Source organism: Silurus aristotelis, assembly GCF_946808225.1.
Source record: "Silurus aristotelis genome assembly, chromosome: 17".
NCBI classification, from domain to species: domain Eukaryota; kingdom Metazoa; phylum Chordata; class Actinopteri; order Siluriformes; family Siluridae; genus Silurus; species Silurus aristotelis.
In genome coordinates, this window is record NC_139590.1 from 19,743,879 (window position 1) to 19,769,935 (window position 26,057).

The 26,057-nt window shown below is 39.0% G+C and overlaps 2 protein-coding genes across 2 annotated transcripts in view; both read right to left on the reverse strand.

Annotated features, from left to right (window-relative positions):
- Window positions 1-1,307: 1,307 nt before the first annotated feature.
- On the reverse strand, window positions 1,308-20,104 carry ca10b (carbonic anhydrase Xb). The gene is made up of 9 exons (XM_083566806.1): window positions 19,769-20,104; window positions 18,035-18,109; window positions 15,436-15,575; window positions 9,874-10,059; window positions 9,258-9,353; window positions 5,674-5,746; window positions 4,895-5,049; window positions 2,064-2,232; window positions 1,308-1,959 (listed from the first exon to the last, which is right to left on the reverse strand). Exons 1-9 carry the CDS (start codon window positions 19,824-19,826, stop codon window positions 1,937-1,939), a joined length of 975 nt encoding a protein of 324 aa, XP_083422932.1. The 5' UTR covers window positions 19,827-20,104; the 3' UTR covers window positions 1,308-1,936.
- Window positions 20,105-23,210: 3,106 nt separating this feature from the next.
- The window catches only part of itga3a (integrin, alpha 3a), a 43,066-nt gene continuing 40,219 nt past the window's right edge, over window positions 23,211-26,057 (reverse strand). Inside the window, exon 26 of the mRNA XM_083565789.1 lies at window positions 23,211-26,017. The gene's annotated coding sequence lies outside the window, so the exon portion shown is untranslated. The remainder of the gene's footprint in view (window positions 26,018-26,057) is intronic.

Genomic DNA, 26,057 nt, shown 5'->3' on the forward strand with positions numbered 1-26,057 from the left:
CTCACTGCTGCCCCCTACTGTACAATCACAATCTAACTACTATTTTCTAGTGTTTATAACTTTAGTCTTACTGCTGCCGCCTAGTGTCCAAGCTGATAATGCACTACAGTCTCATTGCTGCCCCTAATGTACATTATATGAACAACATTAAGTGCACTCTGCTGGCCCAGCATTGTGATAGTAGCTCTGTACAGTATATGTATAGAATTATGGCATGAAAGGGATAATCAGAACCTTTCACATAATAGTAAAGACAATGTGACAAGGGGACAATGACCACAATATCAATGACTGTGCACTAGTTTTTTGAGTTAAAAGAGTTAAAAATTAAAGTGTTAAAGTACTATTGTACAGTCTCAGTCCACCTAGGAGGTGGATAACCTGTGGAAAATATAGTGGGGTATGGAGACTGAGAGGGGTTATATGCATATCTAGGAGCATCTATTTTAAGAACAGTTGGCATGAAGGGGCAATACACTCCAATGCCAAGTTCACATGTTCACTACTTGATGGGATTGTGCTAGGCACTACTAGCATATGTTTGGAGGTTGGGTGAACACAGAAAATCCAGGGAAAATCTATAGGTTACATGGAAGAAAAGCAATTTGCTGCAGTTGTGATGCAGTAATGCTACATGCTGGACCATCGAAAAGTTCTATGTATTATTGAAGCATTATTTTCTCCCATCAAGAGCTATTACTTCATCAACCGTGCGGTCTTCATAGTAATCACAATAGTTTAATACTATAAAACCTCTGACAATGATAAGACACACTGTTCTACACAGTAATAACTTGTTGGGAACTGTTTTGATTGATGGTGCAAATTACCTGCAGCTTGTGCATTTTTAACTCCATGTTGAAATCCCCTCTTTACTTTTCTACATACCTCCACTTTTCTGCAAAGGCTTTCCACTCGATTTTGGAATGTAACTGTAGGGAGTCTTCTTATTGGCAAAAAATACTGAGATCAGGCAGTGAGAAAAGAGGAGGCCTGGGTGCAGTCAGCGTTCCAGGTCATTCCAAAGGTGTTGCGTGGGATTGCGGTCAGGACGCTCGAGTTCTTCAGTAACATCTTTGGCAAACCATGTTTTCATGGAGTTTAAATTGTGCACAGCAGCACTGACAGGTTCGAACAGGTTTGCTTATCTTAGTCCCAGTAGAGGAAAGGCTGAATTATTTCCTTTTGCCCATACAGTGTAGCTAGCTACTAACATCACTCACCATTATTGGAAAACTGCCTGCTCAATATACAGTATATTATCATTATCGTCCCCTGAAGAACAGAAATCCTGAAAGACACACGACTGTATGTGAGTCCAGCAATATTTACACCTTCAGATACATATGTCAAATCTTCTAGTCTATGTTTTATCATTTAAGCCCACTGCATTCAGTAGCGATGCCTCAGTGATTGAAGTTCAATACTTAAAGCCTTAGCACTACCAAGCTGCTGCTGATGTTGAGTTCTAATGCAAGACCCTTAACTATATCAGCTCCAGGGATGCCTTTATCATGGCTGACCTTTTGCTCCTAACAAGCTGGGGTGAGCAAAACAAAAAAAATTCTCTGTAGTGTAATATATAGAGAGATCTACCGAGATCTAATATATACAGTATGCTCTACAAAGACTTCTTTTAAGTGTTGGGAAGACAGAACAGTGTACACACAGTGACCGTAAATGCCTATTTCAATTGATTATCACAAATCCATGAAACACACACACACACACACACACACACACACACACACACACACACACACACACACACACACACACACACACACACACACACAGAGTACTCCCTCCCAAACTGCCTTTATTAATTCATATTACACAGTAAAATAATGTGTCCGTGTCTTCAGTGATCTCTTCTGTCTCTTTACACAAGACACACACACACACACACACACACCATGTGGTTTATCACGTGGGGTTATTTCAGCAGCCACTCATTCACTGCAAATAAAGCACAAACAACAGTAAAGGTCATGGTTAATGATATTAATGTGTTTAGTAAGTACTGCAATGTGTATGTGTTTGCAAGTGTGTGTGACACATACCCCTATAGTGTGTCCTGAGTGAATTAGCACACTGGTGTGTGTGCGTGTTTACGTTGATGTTGGTGTATATGCAGCGCTGGTTTAGGTTCTGTTGTGGCCGATAGTTATCGCTCAAGCTGAGGAAGATCTGAGATGCGGCGTTTTGACTGAGGAGACGCAGAGACTGCAGCTATACACACAAACACACACCAGTTAGAGAGAAGCAGCTGAAATGTCTTGGCAGTACATTATAATTACAAATGTAAATGAAGGCTAGGGGAAAAAAGTTGAAAGTTTGCTACAGGCTGTTGAGAACGTCTCAGTGTGTTAGGGCTTTTAAAGATTCTATCCAAGTACGCAAACAGCTAATCTGTGAAGAGGCAACAGTGGAACAGAGGCTTGAAATGGTTCCTGTGGATAAAAAGCTACATTTTGTGCTAACATTTATAAAAAGGCCAGGACAATATTTTTTAATACTCTGAAAAACTCTGCTATCGATCCCAGGCGATTAATCTCATGGCCAAGATTTTGTAATCTCTATGGACAACTCTCCAGTCTCACTACTGGTCACTGCACGCACCCTTGTAATAACCACGGACAATCAACTGTCCTTTTCTTCTCACATTCCTAATCTAATATCATGTCGATTTCTTTTTTAAAACACCAGGGAAATTCTTCTGTTTCTGCCCACACAGGATGCTCAGGTGTGGGTTCAGTCCCTCGTCATATATATATATATATATATATATATATATATATATATATATATATATATATATATATATATATATATATACACACACACTATATCTAGACTGTAACTCATTCATTTAAATTTACAGCATTTGGAAGACGCCTTTATCCAAAGAGACTTATAAATATCTCATTCATACAACTAAGCAGTTAAGGGATACGGGCCTTGTCTAAAGGGGGGAATTAATCTTATGACCTTCTGATCAGAAGTCCAGCATTTTTACCACTGAGCTACCCCTTCACCCCAAGCACACTTCTGATAGGTCTGCCTCTGAAAGACATTCAACCTCTGCAACTAATTCAGAAAGGAGCTGCATGACTTTTCAAGCTTCCTATATTTATCCTATAAGGCTCGCCTGCAATGCCACAATGGACAATGGACCAGCAGCCCTCTACCTTATAGCATGTACAGTGCATCCAGAAAGCATTCACAGCATTTCACCTTTTCCACATTTTGTTGTTACAGCCTTATTCCCAGAAAGATTAAATCCATTATTTTCTTCTGAATTCTACAAACAATACCCCATAATGACAAAATGAGAGGGGTTTGTTTTAAATCATTGTAAATTGATTAAAAATAAAATAAAATAAAAAAAATCACATGTACATAAGTATTTACAGCCTTTGCTCAATACTCTGTTGAAGCTCCTTTGGCACCAATTACAGACGTTTGTCTTTTTTTGTTTGATGCTACATGCTTGACACACCAATTTTATGGGCAGTTTCTCCCATTCTTCTTTGCTGAACTTCTCAAGTTACATTAGATTGGATGGGAAGCGTCAGTGCACAGCCATTTTCAGATCTCCAGAGAGGTTTAATCGGGTTCAAGTCTGGGCTCTGGCTGGGCCACTCAAGAACATTCACAGAGGCATCCCATAGCCACTTCTTGTTATCTTGGCTGTGTGCTTAAGTCCGTTGCCTGTTGGAAGGTGAACCGTCACTCCAGTCTGAGGTCCAGAGCGCTCTAGAGCAGGTTTTTATCAAGGATGTCTCTGTGCATTGTTGTTCCCTCGATCCTGACTAGTCTCCCAGTTCCTGCCGCTGAACAACATCCCCACAGCATGATGCTGCCACCAACATGCTTCACTGTAGGGATGGTATTGTTCAGGTGATGAGTGGTGCCTGGTTTCCTCCAGACATGATGCTTGCCATTCAGGCCAAAGAGTTCAATCTTTGTTTCTTTGTCTGCACCTTCAAGTGTCTTTTGGAAAACTCCAGGCAGGCTGTCATGTGCCTTTTACTGAGGAGTGGCTTCCATCTGGCCACTCTATCATATAGGTCTGATTGGTGGAGTGCTGCAGAGATGGTTCTTCTTCTGGAAGGTTCTCCTCTCTCCACAGAGAAATGCTGGAGCTATTTCAGAGTGACCATCGTGTTGTTGGTCACGTCCCTAACTAAGGCCATGATTGCTCAGTTTTGCCATGGCAAAAGCTATGAATTCTTATGAATTATTTTTTTCCTTTTTTTTATCTTTTAATAAATTTAAAAAGATTTCAAACAAACTTCTTTCATGTTGTCATTATGGGGTATTGTTTGTAAATAATTAATCCAATCCATTTTGAAATAAGGCTGTATCATATCGAAATGTGGAAAAGGTGAAGAGCCGTGAATCTTTTCCGGATGCACTGTATCTCAACTCACTGCAACACACTCCCTCTGAACCTCAACCACTGCTTGACCGGTTCCACCATCTCTCAAGTCATACATCTCAAGACTACAAGACTCTTCACTGTTCTGACACTGTTTACTGTTCTGAGGTGGTGGAACAAACTTCCATCTGGTGTCCGAACAGTTGAGTCACAGTTTTCAAATGTACATATCTTCAGAAGGGTTTAAAAAACTTTTACCAATATACTCTCCCAAAAGATTTTAAGGACTTTTCAGTCTTTGATTTAATGAACCAATATTCCGATCCTGATTCCTATAATTTTCTGATCAATTTCAAAACATCTTTGTGGGTTAAGTGTGTCCAGATAAGTGTGTCTACCACGTAAAAAATGTTAATGCAGTAGCACTGTCAACCCCATTAAACTGTTGCCTCTGGTTTGTATAGTGTATCTAATAGACCTTAGCTATTATGGGATTAGTTTATGGTTCACCTCAATATGTGAGACATAGACAGGTTTATTCATCAGGATCCATGTGACTGTTTCCAGGCATGGCGGCACAGTCAGTGAACCTTCGTATGTTATAAAGCGCCACGTTTCAGGATACAATTCCTCCAGGTCCAGTCCCTTAAGTTCGTATGCGTCATCTGTGGGGAGTTACATCGGGGGCATTGTAAAGATGTTGTTCTCACTTATCTAATTGTCACGTCCAAAAACTTGCATATATCTTAAAATTTATATTTTCAAACCATCAACACAATAATACAAAAAAAAAAGTAATACAATATGATTGGCTTTCAAGTTGTTCTACTTTACCAGTTACTTATTGTATATAAAACATAAAAAAAATTTTTATTGGGGGAGACTTTTAATTCACTAAATTTTAAAGTCAAATATCTTACTTTTTACCTAACTACATTGTGCAACAAGCCACCAATACACAATACTTTTGTATTTTAAATAATTTTGTATAAATAAAGAGAGCACTTTTACTTTTACTGGAGTAATATTTTACCTAGTATATCTCTACTTTAACTCGAATACATGTTTTATATACTTCGTCCACCACTTTAATAATAATAAAAATAAATAAATAATTAAATAAATATTTTTTTTTTAAATGGGCATGGCCAGTTGGGTAAATGTACAGTCAGGAGCCAACCAGATAAGATATTTATTAGAATGTTCTAGTAAATAGAATATACGGTATATTCATAATAAAATAACAATCTGTTAAAGCTGCAAGAAGTTGAGGAACGAAATATTCTTACGTTTGTATGTGATTCGAGTGATAATTTCCCTGCTCAGCATCCGAAGGAGAAATGGATTGGTGGGCTCCGATATCTGTGGAAAGGAAACCTTATCGGTCCAAATACTTTAATGCAGATGCATCAAGTGTCTTATTCATTTCAATATAGTAATGTAAGATTATGTGTAAATTAGATTCTAGAGATTAGAGTGAAGATTATGAGAGTGTATCTGTACACTGCATACACCATGCGTGGGCCATTTCAGACATTCCAGCATTAAATCCTGGCACTAAATGAAACAACATTTCGAATGCTGATTCACACATGAATCTGACTTAATGTTTACTTTAAATTCACATAAATGTGTATGGAATATCTGCCTATATCTTAGAAGCTAACACATTTGACTGCACGTACCATGTGTGCGTGCATGTGTGCGTGTACGAAGTAAGCAACTACAACATCCCTTGAATAATAGGACATCTAGTATTTTGCTGGAAACCTGGCTCTATTATATGTGATCCTGTCGGTCTCATAACGACACAAAAACTGTCTGTACAGCAGGAGATATTTTCACTTAAGCATTGGAAAGGTGGACATGCTAGTTTTTTAAAAACAGAATATACAGTGTGATGGTTTTCTAAGATGGATAAGTTGTAGTTGAAACTGTTCGAAAATTTGCTCAGATAATTGACAAAAACTACCCATAAATCCTGAATTTTCCCTTCACTTGAAACCTGTTCCAGCATAACAATGCCCCTGTGCACAAAGCCAGCTCTGTGAAGATATGCTTTATATGGACTGAAATGAAAGATCTTGTGTTGCCTGCTATAACACTCTGACCCTCAACCCTATTGAACAGCTCTAGGATAAATGTGAACCTTAACTGAATACCAGGTCTCCTCACCTACATCAGTAACTGACTTTACTAAGGCCCCTGTGGCGGAATGAGCAAAAACTCACAAAATATAGTGAAACATCTTCCCAGAAGGCTGGAGATTACTATACCTGGTTCCTAGTGTCGATTCTACAATTCATCCATGAATGTTAGAACATTCCCCAAATTATTAAGCTTCCTGAAATTCAATGTGATATTATTTGTGCAGTGTTTTGAGCTACAGATATTGTATAAAGCAGCTAGACAGTAGCTAAAAGTGACAGTGCAAAGAAAACAACGTTGAAATGATGAAAACATGATTGAGGGAGACTCTTTCGTAGAAAATCCTAACAGGCGCTATCCAGGTGCTGAACAGCCAGTAGTACTGAACAGCCAGTGGTGTACTGAACAGCCAGTAGTAAATGTGGATGCTCAGTGTACGAGCAGGACAATATTTTCACGATTACAACAGCAGTTGTTAAACTATCTACATCACACGAGAGATTCGTTTTTAGAACCCACTGTGATCAGCCCATTGACATGCAGCGCAGGCGAGCGAGTCGCCAAAGGAGCGTCTAAACAACTTGCTATAATTGGCACATGGCGACCAATTAATGCACAGCAAAACAAAACAGGGTGATTCTCAAATTGTTTCTATAATCTTTTCCAAGAAGAAAACTACTCCGCTCTATGAAGTAACAGCTGGTAGTGCACTTTTTTCAATGCTATTTAGTATGTGGGTATGCGATTTGGGATGATGTGTATAGCTCAAAGTAATGAGTCTGGAAAGGAGCCTGGGAAAAACAAGCCATTTATGCAAAGTGAAAAAATAAATTTATTCATTCCTCCGTTGCAAACGAAGCCCCCACCCTCACTACAACACCTGGATAAAGCTTGTGGCTGCCATTCCTCTGACTTCAATAAGCGCAGCACATTTCCTTTGGGAATGCAATGAAGCGCCTTGGTATGACTTCAGCTCTTGGCTTCGTGACAATAAATAATGAATATTTACGCTTAGGTCTGGACAAAGCAACAGATTTACAAATCTTGTTTAAAAAATAAAGATGATGTTTTGTATTTCTATTGTATTGAAGAGCAAAATTGTTGTTCTGTTTGTTTAGAAGTCTATAAGAAAGGTAATGAACATTAGAGAATGTTGAATGAATATTAATCACTACACTGGCAGGTCATCCCTTGTTGTGCCATCCCACGAATCCAGAACTTCTTTTTGAAATCTTCCCAAGATCTCCCTTATCACCCTCACGGCTCCCTGTAGCTCTAGAAATCCGCATCAAGTTCAAAACACTGACTGCAAAAAAAATTAATAAATAAAATAAAAATGCACCAGCACAGGAAGGCAGCTAACATTCGGCCCTTTGCATAACATTCCCTTCGAGGTAGAAGTCAAGCCTGACCTTTAACATATATTATAGACATGTATGAACACTCTGTCCTGGCACTGTGGTGGTGTAACCACCCCTGGCTTTTAATACAGCCGAAAGTGCTTGACTGAATTACACAACAGCCGACATCGTTCGAAATGCACCACAACCCCCAAGCAATCTCAACAAACCTTAGCAAATAGGTTAAACATGGAGCATGGTTACCGGTTTGGAAGATTTCTCACCACTACCTTTACCCACGGCTGTCAACTTCAATCAGGATATGATCCTAGATGACAAGATCTCGCGCGGTTTTTGAGTTATACGTTATACTCAAACAAATAGAAAAAAATAAGCAAGGGCATTTTTCTTCAGACTTATAGCTAACAATTACTTGTATGCAGATTTACCCAACAGCCCCCCCCCCCACCCCCAAACAACACCTGGCTAGAAATGGGAACACTGGTAAGTGGGATGACACACAGAGGAACTATGTTTGCTACTAACGAGCTGCTGCCACAGACTGATACCAAGTGCAGCCGAGGGACAGATACATTATAAAGAGCATTTAATTGGATCTATGCAAATGCAGAATGAGTCATTTAAAAAATTCAACATTTTCCCAGAAGAGAGGAATTATTAAAAGATTAAATGAGAACATCCCTAAAGTAATATTTTATTTATTCAAGATATACTATGTATATGTGTGTCTATAACAACACGTTTCATTGTTGTAGCTCCTCTATAACAGGAATATGTGCTTTTGGCATCCTACACACCTGATCTATGACTGATGACGGAGACTACAAACCTCTTTTGTAAGTCATTCGGGGTTCAGATAGTGTGTCGCATGCTGCAAATATAAAAATTAAGGGAAACAAATCATAATATAAACAAATAAATATAGTAAAGTCAAGTATTGATGTAGTTGAGGTGAAGAGGACTGGGGTGCATTCCTCTTCATCCCAACTGGGTTAAGTTGAGAGCTCTATAGCAGGAGAATGTCCACGCTAAACCCGTGTTAAGCATATTTTCATAGGGCTGGCTTTGTGCACAGGGGCAATGTCATGGTTTGAGTCTCATTTTGAAGTGGAGAAAGCATCTCATGCTACCGCATCCAAATGCATCCTATACAACCTCCAACTTTGTGGTAAGACTTTGCAGAACAAGCAACACATGGCTGGGATTTTTTAGTTGTCCCAACAATTTTGACCATATTGTGTTTATTTTGAAGAGCCTCTGGAATAGAACAGAAATGGCTAGCGATATTTTGCCATAACATTTATAATTGATTGCAATCCAAAAATGTGTTATAATTGTGGGTTACATAAGCAGTGAACTGTGACCTTCATGAAGAGGGAGATAATGGCGACGCCGTGCGGGCTCTTCTCTGCTTCGCTGTAGTTTAAATATAAATCCTGGTTGTAGTGTATTAACTGCACCTGAGCAAACACACACAGGACACTGTGTATAAGTGAAAACAGTAGAGCATTACATGATCGTAATAGTTAAAGCAGTATTAGTAACGGACGCCAGTGAGAACAATGGGGTTGGACGCAGAAAAGGAGTAATCGCCTGTCCTTAAAAGAATACCTAAAATAATGCTGATGTAATACTGATGTAATGTGGCCATGTGTGTTGTGTTATTATTAAACATGCGGTGTTAAGAAGCAGAGTGTGCCTGCCTCTGTCCACAGTGGTGTGGTTTGATGGATGGCTTTCACTCGCACGCATAAGTGCGCCGCGATCGTTTCCTAAAACTCGGAGCAAATCCTTTTAATCCTGATCTCTTAAGCCTTACTGTCTCCTCCTGATCTCTCTCAATCTTTGCTTGCTTTTCGATTTGTGCGAATCAAAAATAATTGAGACATCGTGTACTCCCAGTAGCGGATGTGTACGAGAATAACTTGGCGACGATTTTTAACTTGCGTTTGCGTTCGTCTAGCGAGGTTTAGGTCTCACCTCTCCAGGAAGGGCGTTCCCGTTGATTAGGTGCTCAGAGCCGTGAGTGTCGTCGCTGCCGAAATGCAGTCGGATCTCTTGCAGTGTGTACGTGTAACTCAGGGGACCGCCAGACAAACACACGCGCTTAGAGCCATCCACGCGCAGGATCACATGACGCCCCGTGTTATACAGAACGCCGCTTATCTGAGAAATACAAAGATGGAAAGATACAAACAAGAGATGTAAAAAAAATTTAATAAAAAAAAAATCCTCATCTTTTTAAATCAAGAGTACATCAGAATGATATTATTTTACACCTTTTTTTGCCATACAGCAAACTGATTACACACCATGTTCATTATCAGTTGTCGTTGTCTAAAAATAGATTGCCCCTATCATGAGCATTGCCCCATACCCAGTTAAAACACCACCACCATGCTTTACCATGGTGTTCTTTGAGTAAGTCTTGTTTGGATATCAAGAAAATCTTACACTACCATTTTTAATTGAGGAGAATCCTAATCACTTTGTTCATGAAAATTATATTATGATTAATATTTTGTGCATCATGAATTTAAACGTGGTTGTTTCAAATGTTTCTATTTGTTATTTGCTTGAATTTTGTTGCTTGCTACTATCACATTGAAGGAAGAAAAATATCTTGCGTCTTACCTTAAAAAAGACAAACATATAAAACTGTCTGTGATTTATATCTAAGCAACATAATACAAGCCAGAATGTGGTTGTACAGACTACTGTGATTAGAATACTTATTCCTTCCAGAAACCAAGGCCATGGAGGAATACATCTCTGAAGCCCTGGCCTAAGGTTGCATTCATTCATCCATGTCTTCTGCCACTGCAGACATCTTTTTTTTTTTTTTTTTGTAAAGAAAATAGATGGAGGACTCAGACACTGTATTGATCACAAGGTCTCAATATCCAGTACCATTGCTCCCATCTTCCTTTCAGAAAGCATGAGGGGGCCAAGATTGACCAATTTCGACCTATGAAGTGCCGATAAGCTGATGTATATCGGGAAAGGCAATGAATGAAACATTTATCGCAAATACAAGCAACTATAAATATCTGGTGATGCCGTATGGTCACGTGAATTTGCCAATTGTTTTCCAGGCTTTTATTTTAAACCAAGTACTTCCTTCCAGATTTTTCTGCACTCCTGCATTGATGAAAAGTGAAGCCTAGGATATTACTAGGTACAAGTCACACTACAAAGATAAAGTTAAAGAATAAACCCTATGTCAATATAGTTACATTGTGAATTCTGCAAACTCTTTGACTCTTACAACCATTATTAACTTTTAGAGATCATTCCTCCAAAGCCGGCTGTGTCATTCAACAAGCCAAGCGATCCACAGGAAAAAAAACAGCCGGTGGTATTATTTAATTTCGATGGCTTCACCAAGGACATGTAGACTGCGGTGTTCGAATCGCCTCTTGTGTCTGGTATGCATTTTGCAAAAATGTTAGTGTGTCCTCCAGTAAAAAAAGGCAAACCAACTGGCTCACCCATGAGACCAAAAGGGTTCCCTTCCCCAAAGCATTCTGCTTTAACAACTGGCAGAAGTGGAGCAGCAAGATTGCACACACCATTTCTTAATTAATTCATACACTGGCCTCACACCTTTTCAAAGCACAGTGGGGTTCAAACCACCATTTTGTCATACTCACCTATGGTCTTATTCTGCATCCTTTTAGGCATCTCTGCCTGTGCTATTATATCAGATATCAGTGTAAGTCAATGGGTGAAAGTAAAATCCCAATAAATTAAAATTGTATTTTTGTACAGCACAAATCACTCAGTGGTCACTGGCAATATCATAACTGGTCACCCTTTCACCTTTATCGATTATCTGCACAGGATGTTTTTTACTTATTGACCAGGTCCGATATGTGCAACAAACTATTTTGTTTCTCTTATCTATTTTGAGCCATCCGAAATCTGGTAAGACCCCAGGCAAAACCCACACACAAGAGCAAGCAATAAACTTCAGCTAAATTCACTTTGCATAATGTTCGCTTGGTGGTAATCGCTGTCACATCGGGGTGAAATTGAATAAAGCTGCAGAGGGAACCGAGCCCGCTGCAGCATTGATGTAATGAGGTGTGAGTTAATTCAACACTGGACTGACAGTGATTGCAATTTCACTTGACAGCAGAGAGCGAAACAACACTGACAGCCATGCTGGGAAAAAAACTACACCAAATGCTAATAAAATGGTGTCAAAACTCCAATGCTGAAGATGAATACTCTCTTTATTTCCTCCTCACACATAAATCTATCCAGACACAACTGACCTGCTGACATACTGATGCAGATAACTGTTCATGCTGTATTGTGATATTCAACACACTGCTAGCAAAGCTTTCGTTATGTTTTACTGGGTGGTGGTAGGGGTAATGTTCATTTTTTAAATGCAACTTGCTAGATGAAGTTAGATTACTGTGCAGACCTCAAATCAGGCTCCTTTGAGAGATTACATTACCGATGCTGATTATTATACAAAGGCCCTCGCAAGTGGTGCAACAGAATAATGTTTGTCCGGTCAACAGAGTTTTAAAGGTATTTCATTCCTGGCAATGCCAAAGTAATCTGGGACCCCAACAAAGCAAAACTGGCACATTTGTCAATCACAATGGCACAAGCTAATCATTGAACAGGTCATGTAACACTTTAAGGTGTGATACACTGCCAGGTAATGCAGCATGAGCAGCAGTTTCAAACAATCTAAAAGGACACATAGTCAAAGCTTGAGAGCTTGAAAGCATTTTTGTCTTCACAATACATCCTGAAATATGCAACCTGGCATGCTCTACGCCTCCTAATGCCCAAGCTATAACAATTCGTCCCCAGCAATGTTCAAGCTATCACAATTTTTTATTGAATTAAAAAATTACACTTTGTAGTTTGTTGCAGTTTTTAATTGTGGTTTTCTGCTGTAGATAAGTTCTTATAATGAGTTCCTGAGTTTACGTTTTAGAAATTCTAAACTAGAGATTAATCGAGTAATCGGCACCGATGGTTGATATCTGGAACTATCGACTATGTGCAAAAATCCAAACTGATAGTTTTTCCGGGTTGTGTCTGTGCTGGAGTGGCTGAGAAGGTCCGCTTCTGTTATACAGTATAAGAGAAGCCGCTAGAGGCTAATCACTGATGCCCCGTGCTGTTCGTTTTGACATGCGAGACTGCACGCTGTACCTCGTTCATGCTAGTTCATAGTGCATATGAATTGCAAATAACAATCAAACACTAAACAATGAAATTTTATTTTAAAACATTACCATCGCACAAAAATCCAGTCATGCTTAAAGTGGACATCTTTGAATGTCTTCACAAAAGGCCAGAGCATTAAAATTACATTTATTTTTATCATTTATTTTCCTAATATGTTAAGTATTATTTTACATAGAGTGTTGTTTGTTTTTGTTATGCAGTATCCAAAACTATCGATTCATATATCGGTTATTGGCCAGTACGATCCAACCTAGCTATCGGTAAAATCCACCATCGGTCGACCTCTACTAAAAACGTCTATGCCTTCAGACTACATCTAAAACTTCTTGACTAAGACAAAATAGTTTCTCATGTCAAAAACCGAATACCAAAAGTTCTTTCCGGAGGACTTCCCTGTGGAATGCATGTTTTGTGAATGAGCTAGAAGTGGTAAGTAAAATATAAGTGCTTTAATAAGTCTATTATTTAAAAAAGAATAAATGATGAAAATTCTGAAGAATGTTTGATCCAACAGTAAATCATGAAAAGAAGGTGAGGAGATGAAGATGAGGACTAGGAACATACTAAATAATTAAGAACACTGACATGTGTTGTGACTAAACAAAGCATCGTGTGTGTGTGTGTGTGTGTGTGTGTGTGTGTGTGTGTGTGTGTGTGTGTGTGTGTGTGTGGCTGGAGGGTATATGTACGTATGCTTCTTTCCACTTGGCTTATGAATATGTATGACCATGTGGGCGACGGGGCTGCCTCTGCTGTACTACAACAGATTTATTTGATCCCATGCGCCAATGATCAATCATTGAACAATGGGATAATTGCTCGGCTAATTTTTTATTGCAGATTTGCATAATATGTTCGCTTACCATGTTATTAGTTAATGGGCTGGATGCAGCGAAAGACAAGAAGATAATCACATTCAAGCGAGTCTCAGAGTGATCCATAAGAAATGCATAAACTGCTTTATCTGATCAACTGAGCAACTTGAAGACTGGGTCAATTCGTAGTCAAGTCAGACAGACAGCCTGAACTAACAAAACTCTCTTTAAAAAACGACAAAAAAAATTGAACGCAGCCGTATTATGAAGACCAATCAGATCAGACTAGAACACTGGCCCTATATTATGTCTTATACATATAAATATTACAGTTTAAAAACGTTTAGTTGCTATTAGGTTATAAAAAAATCAATCTAACGCGTATCTTTTAGTGTTGATGGAGCCTTATTAGACAGTGTAAGCTGAGAGTAAAAATAAAATAAAGAATGATTAAAATTCCCTTCAGATATGTAATTCATTTTATATTTTTATCTCCTCCTAGAGTGAAGATTTTGAAATGGATCAAAAAGCACTTCATGTTCAGTCTGAACCTGCACACATCTTATGATCACATTATCGATCTGTCTCAATCTGCGGGTCGATGCGGTTCAAACTCGTGGGCCTGACTGGAGCGAAGTTCTCCATGCCTACAGCTTTATTTAAACTAAGAATAAAATAAACGTTTGAAAATATCTGGACAATTTGGAGCATTATGTAAATTCATCTAACTCACTTATGGCGTTCTATACCTGAATGTTTAATAGGTAATTATTATAATGAGTTTTACTCACTGCTTAATCGTGCCCCTTTGTGTAGCGAGAATGTAACTTGTAAGGATGTGCATTTCCATAAATAAAGCGTTTCTCGACGTGTATACGATACATTCAAGATGCACATGAAGCAGCTACTGTTTCGATGCAGTGTGATCCGATTTCGATTTGATTCGACACAATGCGACTCAATGCGATACGATGAAATGAAAAATTTTGCTATGCAATTCACTATGGTACAGAGAGTTTGCTTTTATTTCTTTGGTTCAGAAAGACAGCAAATAATCAATTTACTTAAATTACCTACTGACTTCTAACGCATGGCCCTTTAACAAACAGGCCTGTAGTATAAAAAAAAAAAAAAATAGATAAAAATAGAAAAAGAAAAGATGAAATAAAACTAGATGTTCTTTTCCTGTTCTGTCTCCAGGAAGTTACAGCTCTGCCTCTGCCATGTTAATCTGTATTCTACGTGACTCTCAGGACACGCCTCGATCTCCATAGTATTGGGATACGTCATATTCATGTAGCAGCAGTGGCGCTGAGAGAATGCGCTTGAGAAACAGTATAGCGATGAAAAATCAATCTACATATTGGCCACAAATTATTGGTCACTTTCTCAATAATAAAAGTGTAGCGCATCTACTAATAATCGTATGTAAGTTAATTGTTTTTTGCCTAAGATACAAATGCCAACTTGCACTTTTTAAATTGATGGATTGATGCATTTCCTTTACCTTTCTTCCTCCAGTGACGCGTAGCGGGGTGAGGAAGGGGTCAAAAGTCAAACGGCGAGTCTCGATGTTTACCGGCGACTGCCGTTTCCCAACGGAGCAAAGTTTCCACGCAGAGTTCACCAATCCCCAAAAAGAGGGAACTGAAACACAAAGACAAACATTACTCATATGTGACTTGTATTAAACAGAATGTTTTAGATGCTGCATGCCAACAGTTTATTGCTGATAATCAGGCATTTCTTAAGATGTTTATGTGGCCTGTTGTGTCCTGCCTCGTCTAATTACATCATTTGGTTTTATTCGATTCATTCTAATCATCTTTCATTTGCATATATAAAGATGTCATTATACTTCTTAATCGCTGAATTAGATGCAAGACAACGATGTGGGAAAGAAAACACTTCGATAGAAGCCGATATCTGTTTTTGTTAACGATGTTCATGATTTCTACATGCTTGTTTACAATTCCTTTTGCTGGATTTCTGATTAATAAGGAACATTTTGCATATTTTGCCCTCTGGCTACACATCATTCTGTAATTGTTTTAAGAAGATGAATAAAATGAATTTGTGAATATTCTAAACTCAATTATTATTGTGCATCCTACAGTCTGTGTCTCTTACAGGCATTTAAGCACATAATTGTGTGTTCATATTCAGTGACCTACATAAACTATAGCTTTCCCAGAATAGTGACAGTAATCCCGCTTTTGTGCATCGTGTCACGCAGATGAACACAGCCGATAACATTCTCGCATTGTTTGTCTTAACCCTGTCTGACTTCATGACCAAACAACAGCGTGGTATATAAACACATCGCTTTTCAATCGTTAACATTTTCTGTTTTCCCTAGAGATTGTTTTAGCCAAACACTTTCATTATTATTCTGCTGTCGCTCTGTGTTATTCACTATTCCTGATCTACTAATCTCCTTTAGCCACGCCCCCTGATCATTATTCTCAAATGTTCTCCTTTAGCCACACCCTCTGATCATTCATCTTAATTGTTTTCTTTTAGCCACGCCCTCTGATCATTCTTCTCAATTGCTCTGCTTTAACCACACCCTCTGATCATTCTTCTCAATTGTTCTCCTTTGGCCACGCCCACTGATCATTCTTCTCAATTGCTCTGCTTTAACCAAACCCTCTGATCATTCATCTCAATTGTTCTCTTTTAGCCACGCCCTCTGATCATTCTTCTCAATTGCTCTGCTTCAACCAAGCCCTCTAATCTCAATTGCTCTGCTTCAACCAAGCCCTCTAATCTCAATTGCTCTGCTTTAACCATGCCCTCTGATCTCAATTGCTCTGATTTAACCACACCCTCTAATCTCAATTGCTCTGATTTAACCACACCCACTAAACATTCTTCTCAATTGCTCTGCTTTAACCACACCCTCTGGTCATACTTCTGAATTGTTCTCCTTTAGCCACGCCCTTGATCATTCTTCTCAATTGCTCTGATTTAACCACACCCTCTGATCTCAATTGCTCTGCTTTAACCACACCCTCTGAACATTCTTCTAATTTTTTTTTAAATCATAATTATTAATAACAGTTCTGCCTCAGCCTTTGAATCATAACCCCCTTCTCTCTTAACTGCTCTCCTTAAGCCCTGCCCTGTTCCAGCTTACACCTGCCGCTACTTCGGATGCCCCCCAATCTTTTATTATTATTGTTACCTTTCCACCTTTCTTACCTAAACCACATCTTTTGGTAATTTTTTTCTCACCTGTTATGCTTTATCCACACCCTTTGGGCATTATTCTTATCCATTGTGCTTTAGCACTTGCCACAATCTTCAGGGGTGTGGATCTCATCTTTCCAGGCCTATGTTGCCTATCTTAATGCAAAAGATACAATGACGCTACAGTGACATTAGTTTGCCTCCTAAAGAACATGTTTTTGAACTAAATCTGAAATAAGAGGTTACTGTGCAAACCAACAGACCTGCATTTACCTAAACCCAATTCCTGAGTCTGGAGCCTTTTCACATAATGGACATTATGATTAAGTGTTATAGTGCTTTTAGTGCTGTAACTGTGCTGCAATTTTATTTTCTTACCTTCTTATGCTTTGGTGCGGATATTTACGGTGTGTGGGCTTTGTATGGTTTTATGCTGTGCAGATCCTTGACTTATTAAGCAGAGCTCTAAGCCAGCAGGACTGACCTTTATAAGCACAGTGTAAATGAAATAATTGGGCATTTGTCACACATCATTGCATCTGCCATCTGCTCCAGATTGTGCTTTGAATCGGATGCTTTAACAAAAGTAGCGTGTTCTTTTAGGTGAGGCATGAGGTGTGAAACAGATAGTAGTGCACCAATCAAAATAATTCATGCGCACTCTGAATCTGGGTCCTATTACACACAGATTACATTTCTAGGCTGGTTTGATAATCTGTTTCTGCATTAAAGCGTGCAAAAGCTGACTTATTCATCTGTATTGACTTATTCACACAATTTAATATAATTGACGTCACAGCAAATCCATATGTGCGCTGACCCAAATAAACACCCGCTCAGTGGAAGCTCGTCTTTCTACCTCGCTTATGAGGCATTTATAGGGGGAAATTCATGGTAGAAGCTTGTGTTCTTACCTGGTATAAAACTTCCTTCTATGACATCTTTATAAGCCCACCATCCATCATGGGGCATTGAGGATGCAGGCTGTGCTACAAAAACAAACAAAGAAACAAACAATAAAAAAAAAAAACCCCCAAAAAAACCCCAGAAAGAATGGCACAAATTCGAAGCTTTCCCAACTGCTTGAGACGAGTGTAACAGACGAGCACAACAGATGAGCTGTTATGCTTAGCACTTATCGGTTATTAACGGCATTCATCTGTGATTATCTTCCTCTATAGCAATATTCTCACTGTAATACTGCACTGGACATCACAGCCCGAGACACAGCTCCGATAGAAACCCAGTGACGTATGGCATTTGCAGGCTTCTACAGCAGCTCAATGTATGCTGTGTTTTAAAGAGAGAGATTTCGATCCCATATACTGTATCTAAAGCAAGAGACTCCCTAATAAAACATGAGGAAGATACCTTGTGAGGAAGGAACTGAACTGAGAATTCATACTGGTTCTAAATGTCACTGGGTGCTGGGGTCCTCGCTGGAGACACGGCTCCACTGAGAGGAACTGGGCATGTTTGGCATTGAAAGAAATCTCTCCAGTGCTCTTATTGCTTGTCCAGGACCCGCGGCCATCATATATCATCCATTTGATGCTTCAGTCTTATTAGAGCCAATTGCAGTGACACTAAAGAAAATTGTAAACTTATAATAGAAACAAAAAAAAATTCAGCACCAACTTAGTAACTGAATTTATTTATAATTATAATACAAGTATAAATAGTTACTTCCTTTCTGGTAGTTGGTGAATATTGCTTTGTTTGATTATTTGCATTTGTTTTGTTTGTTTTTAAGTGTTTTGGCAGACTGGAAGGAAAAATGGGAGACAAGCCAATAGATAAAACAACATAAAAGAATATATTCTTATACTTCAAAAAGCAGACGCAGGCTCTTTCTCTAATGTAAGAGAAACCCACCAGCTGCCAATGCTCTGTAGCACTCGTCCTTCGTCCTTGATGCCTGTCTGTAGCCCTCTTCTCTCATATTCCTGTCTGTATTGCTAGTGTGTTACGTTCGTCTGCTGCAATGATCTCTAGCAATGCTCTGTAACATTTCCCTGCTCCGCTTCAATAATGTTGGCCAGGACGTTCGTCTGTCCCAATTAAAAACCTGCCTGTAACATTTCTTTAATGACTAGAACTCATCTGTAATCAGGCCCAGGCTCAGTCTTAGCCTAGGGACCATATCACTGCCCACTCAGCCACACAAGTCTTATAATGTTTGGCAAGACTTAGTCCTGCACAGGGTTTAAATGAGCACCTGGATGATTGATTAATCTCATTATCATCACCAAAAGCATCTATAACAATGTGCCTGATAGTAAAATGACACATTATGACATCACAATATTTGTGTCTAGAAGTCAGGTGTGACAGTGTGCACTCACTCAGAGATTTACACATAGGTGAAATTAGTTCAATGATTTGATCACACACTATTGAAGTGTTAACAGAAGGACTGCAAGTTTTTTCTTTGTAACAATTATTATTCATCACTTATATATATCATTACATATAGTATATTAGATAGTTAGCAATGACATTTAATTACTCATGAATATTTATTCTTCTTTGACAGAACACACTGAGTCATCAGAGCGCAGGAGCCTGCATAAGGGTGCAAGTGCATGGAAAAGAAACAGTGCAACTCTCCACATGATGTCCAAATGAATCAGAGGGATCATTCTTACCTTCTGCAACGAGGACATGAACGTGTAAAATAAAAATGAATTCCCAAGCGTGCTGCATCCTCGGTCCTTAGTCCATATTCACCGCGCTGTTCCGGTCCGGATGTGAAGTGATGTGAAAGAACTCAGGCGCGTTAAAGAAACAAAAAGAAAGCGCGAGCGAAAAGAATAAGCGCAGGAACTCCGGAAGCCTCTTTATGATCAATAAGACGCCGGTGTGGTTTGAAAGCTGCCGCTGGAGAAACTGAGACGCCGCTGTGCATGTGGCCGCCAGAGGTCGCAACTGGGCTATTAGGGGAACTCTGCTGCGCATGCGCACCAGCTGCTCGGCTTCTGCTCAAAGTATGGGAATGCTGCAGGGTCCGGGCTGCTCGAGAAAAGTCGTGGGCGGGACTTTTATTGCATTTTTCAACCAGTCACCTTACGCCTGGCTGTCACCCACGCTCTGGTATTGGCCAATCAGAGCTGTCAATCATTTTCTCTTTTACATATGCGGAATGCATATGAAGGTTTCTTGTGCAAAAAAATAGGGAGTAATAAGAGACGTCACACTTTTACGCACTTTCTCGACTGCTAGAATAGCTAGCTATATTCTGTGACAATAACATAACTAATTGTCAGAATAACATAATAGCTAATTGAAATAAAACAACACCACACTGCAATCGAAACAAGGCCAAAAATGCTACATATGCAATGTTAAAGTAGGGAAAGACAAGCTCCTCATGTTGTTATATCAATATCTTCTTCTTCTTCTTTCGGCTGCTCCCATTAGGGGTCGCCACAGCGGATCATCCGTCTCCATACCACCCTGTCCTCTACATCTGCCTCTTTCACACCAACTACCTGCATGTCTTCCCTCACCACATCCATGAACCTCCTCCTTGGCCTACCTCTTTTCCTCCTACCTGGTGGCTCCATCTTCAGCATTCTTCTACCAATATAATTCATGTCCCTCCTTTGCACATGTCCAAACCATCTCAATCTCGCCTCCCTCACCTTGTCACCAAAACGTCCTACATGCGCTGTCCCTCTAATAAACTCATTTCTAATCTTGTCCATCCTCGTCACTCCCAACGAAAACCTTAACATCTTCAGCTCTGCCACCTCCACCTCCAGCTCCATCTCCTGTCTTTTACTCAATGCCACTGTCTCTAATCCATACAACATCGCAGGTCTCACCACAGTCCTATAAACTTTCCCTTTCATTCTTGCAGATACCCTACTATCACAAATCACTCCTGTCACTCTTCTCCACCCACTCCACCCTTACTGCACTCTTTTCTTAACTTCTCTAACACACTCTCCATTACTTTGCACTGTTGACCCCAAGTACCTGAACTCTTCCACCTTTTCCAGCTCTTCTCCCTGCAACCGCATCACTCCACTGCCCTCCCTCTCATTTACACACATGTACTCTGTCTTACTCCTACTGACTCTCATTCCCCTTCTCTCCAGCGCATATCTCCACCTCTCCAGGCTCTTCTCAACCTGCTCCCTACTCTCACCACAAATGACAATATCATCCGCAAACATCATAGTCCAGGGAGACTCCTGTCTGACCTCGTCCATCAACCAGTCCATCACCACTGCAAACAGGAAAGGGCTCAGGGCCGATCCTTGATGCAGTCCAACCTTCACCCTGAACCAGTCTGTCGTACCTACTGCACACTTCACTGCCGTCACACTGTCCTCATACATGTCCTGCACCACCCTCACATACTTCTCTGACACACCTTGACTGTTGTTATATCAATATCATTTACATTTTCTCCTTAACTTATGCCTCTATCAACTATATCATTCCAGCAGTCTTCTAAGATTGTTACAAACCACACCGGATCTAACAACGACATGAATGTAAAACTGTGCGATGATAAAAACCTATTGAATCATTGGCTATCATGCAAGTTATGTTGCATTTTTATTATCTAGTATCAGTAAATATAGGTAACATTTCTGACATTAACATCCTTGGTTGCAAAGACCTTCTCACTCACAGTAGAACATAGAACCACCCTTTAGGAAAGAAATGACCATGATTGTTTGCACAGCCCAAAATCATACAATTTGCCACAGGCATTAATCACCTGCCAATCTCTTGCTTTGGAAACTGCTTGTTTCATGTAATAGCAATTGAACAAAAGCAGAAGAAAAAGCTATCAACACTCTTCTGCATATTTGTGCTCACCGACTGCTTCAATTGGCTATTGTTGCTGTAAATAGTGGGGAAGTGAGAAGATTTTCATTATATATCTAATTTTAACTTCCTTAACTACGTGGATGGATGTGGCATTGACGGGATCCAAACATGTGATCATGATGATAGGTGGAAGTTTAAGTTTACATTTAAATTTACATCTACTGGCATGTTTTAGAGATCCAGCTAGAGATCCTGGAAAAAGACACATGGTGCACATATGAAACTCCACTCAGACTCATCAGCATAGGATGAAACTAGGGACCAAGAAACTGTGAGGGTGCTCCCAGCTACTTCTAACTGTGTCACGGTGCACCCCCTAAGAATAGGTCTTATTTTCATAGAGTAGACTTTTTTTTTTGTCCATCTGTAGTATAAGGACAATTTGGATGAGCAATTTCTAGAAGGTTCCCTCACACCGTTAAATAAAATTTGTTGTTGGGACATTGCTGCCCATCACTCAGCTCTCTCAATTATTCACCAACTACACCACACTACAGTGAACAATATAGTCATGTTTATATTTGTTATTCCCTGTATATTGTATTGTTGAAATATTACACAGGCATGCCCCCATTGCCTCAAAACAATTGCAGTGGAACAGCCAAATGTTGCATCAGGACTATCCCTGCTGGCAATGTTCATTTATTAGACGCAGTAGCATTCAACTGTTCTACTTAAAAAAAATAAAAAATGTAAAGAATTTAACCCTTATTTTCGATAAACTACAGAATGCTACACTGTGCTTGTGCCTAAATGTGTAGCCATTTGTTGCTAGCATAGGTTTGCTTTTATTCACTGACTTTGTCACTGACTTTGTATGATAACTCGGCATAAATGTTCACTCAAAATAATGAAGTAAAAGCATTCAAAGTTTTTAAAATAATAAATTATAAGTTAGCCACCTAGCATGCTACTTGCTTTACAAAGCAGCTGCTAAGCACGCTAGACATTTGGTGTAGTACATACTTTGTACTCTTACCTGTTAGTAAAAAGGTTTATTACTATGCTAACAAATCAGCTCAAGCTAATTTGTTCGCATGTTAATGAACTGTTTTGGCATTTGATGCTAATCTCCTTACTTTTGGTTTTGGTTTTAATTCTGGCATTAAAACATTTGCTAAAATATAAGCATTTTTAGCATAATGCTAATAATAATTATTACATACATTTATTAATAATAATATTATGAAATTTGCTCCTAATAATAATAAAGAACAAGAAGAATAACAAAGATTCATTCACTAGTTTACATTACTTTGGTCTTTACTGTCAACTCTTCACAAAAAAATAATAAAATAAAAAGATTTTCAAATTAAGGCAAACATCTAAATAAAAACTTCACAATTGCCACAAATGTACAAATGCTTAAACTGTCATTTACAAACAATCTTAAATATAAAAATAAATCATAATACAAAACAGTGAAATTTTTTTTCAAGTCAAATAGAAAAGTGATTTGTCGATTTAAGAATATTTAACAGCATACATTTTTTTTAACTGGAAAAAAACAAAGGTTACAACATTCTGTTTTGGCAGTAAATAGAGTGCACAGGCTGTACGAAATATTGATCTGTTTATGTGTAAACTAACATGTTTTATGCATTTAGAGTATAAAAAAAACCCCACAAAGGCATTTCAGACAAACACACAGAATTCTACCGTAAAGAAGTGTGTTAAATAATTTTCAAACAATAAACTACCTGGAATATGGCACATAATAAATGCTTTTGGTCTTACTGCATATAGTTTTACTGCAAACCTGGACCGTGTTGCTTTTTATTTGACCACTTTTAGAAAGCAGGCCACTTTGGAACCTGGATACCCGGAATAATATTCACTTGACACCCTCAGCATTTGAGTGCGCTAGACCCTTGGCAAAACCAGCTACTGTTTGCTCTTCTGTCAGCAGGCAATTTAGTTAGAAACATTTGGTTTTCTGTCTGACTACAAACCAGTCATACATTTATTACACTTACTTAAGCTAGCAGGCTGATGCTCCTGTAGGAGTTGTAGTAGGTGATGCCACCTCTATCACTCTGACTGGAGCGCATTATTGTTGGTTAATTCTACTTTCATGTCCTTTTCACGAAAGACTCTTTTTTTTTTTTTTACATTACTATAAATGTTGTACAATGTTTTTAACAAACAGTTCTAAAAATAAAACAATCGAGGTAAGACATGATGAGTTAACATTATACACTATATAGACAAAATAATTTGGACACCTTTATTTTCTAGCAAGAGATGCTTCTTCCACAAACTGTTAGCACAACGTTAAAAGCACACAATTTCATAGGATGTTTCTGAATGTGTGGCAGCATTCAATTTTCCCTTTACTTAAACTAGGAGGCCCAAACCTGTTTCAGAATGACAATGGGCCTGTGTACAAAACCAACTTTTTGAAGACATGCTCTACATGTGTTGGAGTGGAAGATCTTCTGGTATAAAGCTCTAACGTCCTACTAAACAACTATGGGATGAATTGAAACGCTGACTGCACCCCAGGCTCCCTCACCTTACCTACATCAATACCTGACTTTGTGGCTGAAGGAGCACAAATCACAACTACATTCCAAAAATCTAGTAGAACATCATCAGAAAAGTGATGTTGATTCTAACAGCAAATGGGTACTAGATGTGGAATGGGATGTTTAAAAAAACACATACCAATCTTTACCAATGTTTAGGTGTCCACAAAGTTCTGTCCATTTATTGTATGGAAATGGAATTAAAAGCATTCCAATAATAATGATAGAAACCATGTTATCAGATGCAGCACAATTTGCCATTTATATAATAACTATTGGCCAATTTGTGAAAGAAAAATGTAAGAACTAATGCAGGGCATCTTGTCATTCATAGAATATTAGTTTAATATATATATTTCTCTGTCTGCATTTTCTACTCCATTTTAAAGGCAAATGCTCATCTCGCTGTGTTTTTAACCCAGGAAAAAAGTCTGAACTGCACACTTTTGCATTATCTAAACCAAAAAATGGACTCATAACTAACCTCTTTTCAAACATTGATGTAACTTTTAAAACTCTGAAAAGGGCCCGGAATGTGCAAACGCAGAGCTCACATCATCTATCAAGGACTGCGTTGACGCAAATGTTTTATCCTCACACACCCACGCACACTCGTACAGTAACACAGCTCCCATCAGCTGAGGTGTGAATGCACACTCTCCACAGTCAACGCACATTTATTTATGTGGGATGTGCATTTGTGTGTAATATACAAATATATCGAACTATACAAATCAAACAGACACTCTAATGAATCTTTTTTTTTTACCAATTCTGACTTTAAATCTCCAGTTCATATTTCATAACTGCCTTCTAGATGCCTCCTTGGCCTAGTGTATATTTTCACACTTTATATACAGATAATAGTCTACATACCCTTTCATATGCCACACTTGCTAACCTGTTTGGGATGGAAAACCAATAAACATATGGAGTGTGTGACTAGGGGGGAGCGGTAGCTCAGTGGTTAAGGCGCTGGGTTACTGATCGGAAGCTGCCTCTCTTGGGCCCTTGCGCAGGGCCCTTAACCCTCTGTGCTCCAGAGGCACCGTACCATGTCTGACCCTGCGCTCGGACCCCAACTTCCAAACAAGCTGGGATATGCAAAGAAATACTTTTACTGTGCTGTAATGTATATGTGACAAATAAAGGCTATTCTATTCTATTCTATTCTATTCTATTCTATTCTATTCTAGAGAGTGTGCATCTTTAAATGTATGGATCTAGTCAGGCAGTTTGCATAATGCGAATATAAAATTTTATGTTTTAGAATCTTGAATGGTCATCGTGTCTCTCAATGGGCTAAATAATACTGTGTGGATATGTCACCTCAAAAATGCACTGTGTGTGTGTGTGTGTGTGTGTGTGTGTGTGGACTCATTGCGGTGTGTCATTCCAGTTTGTAATCCAGTGCTTCTTTTTATTGCCATTCTCAATTAGGGTGCGCTGCTCTCGACACATCCTCACTCCATGGTATTTGGCCATTGTCCGGAAATAAAGCGCCCGCCTGAAGAACCCGCACTACACACACACACACACACACACACACACACACACACAC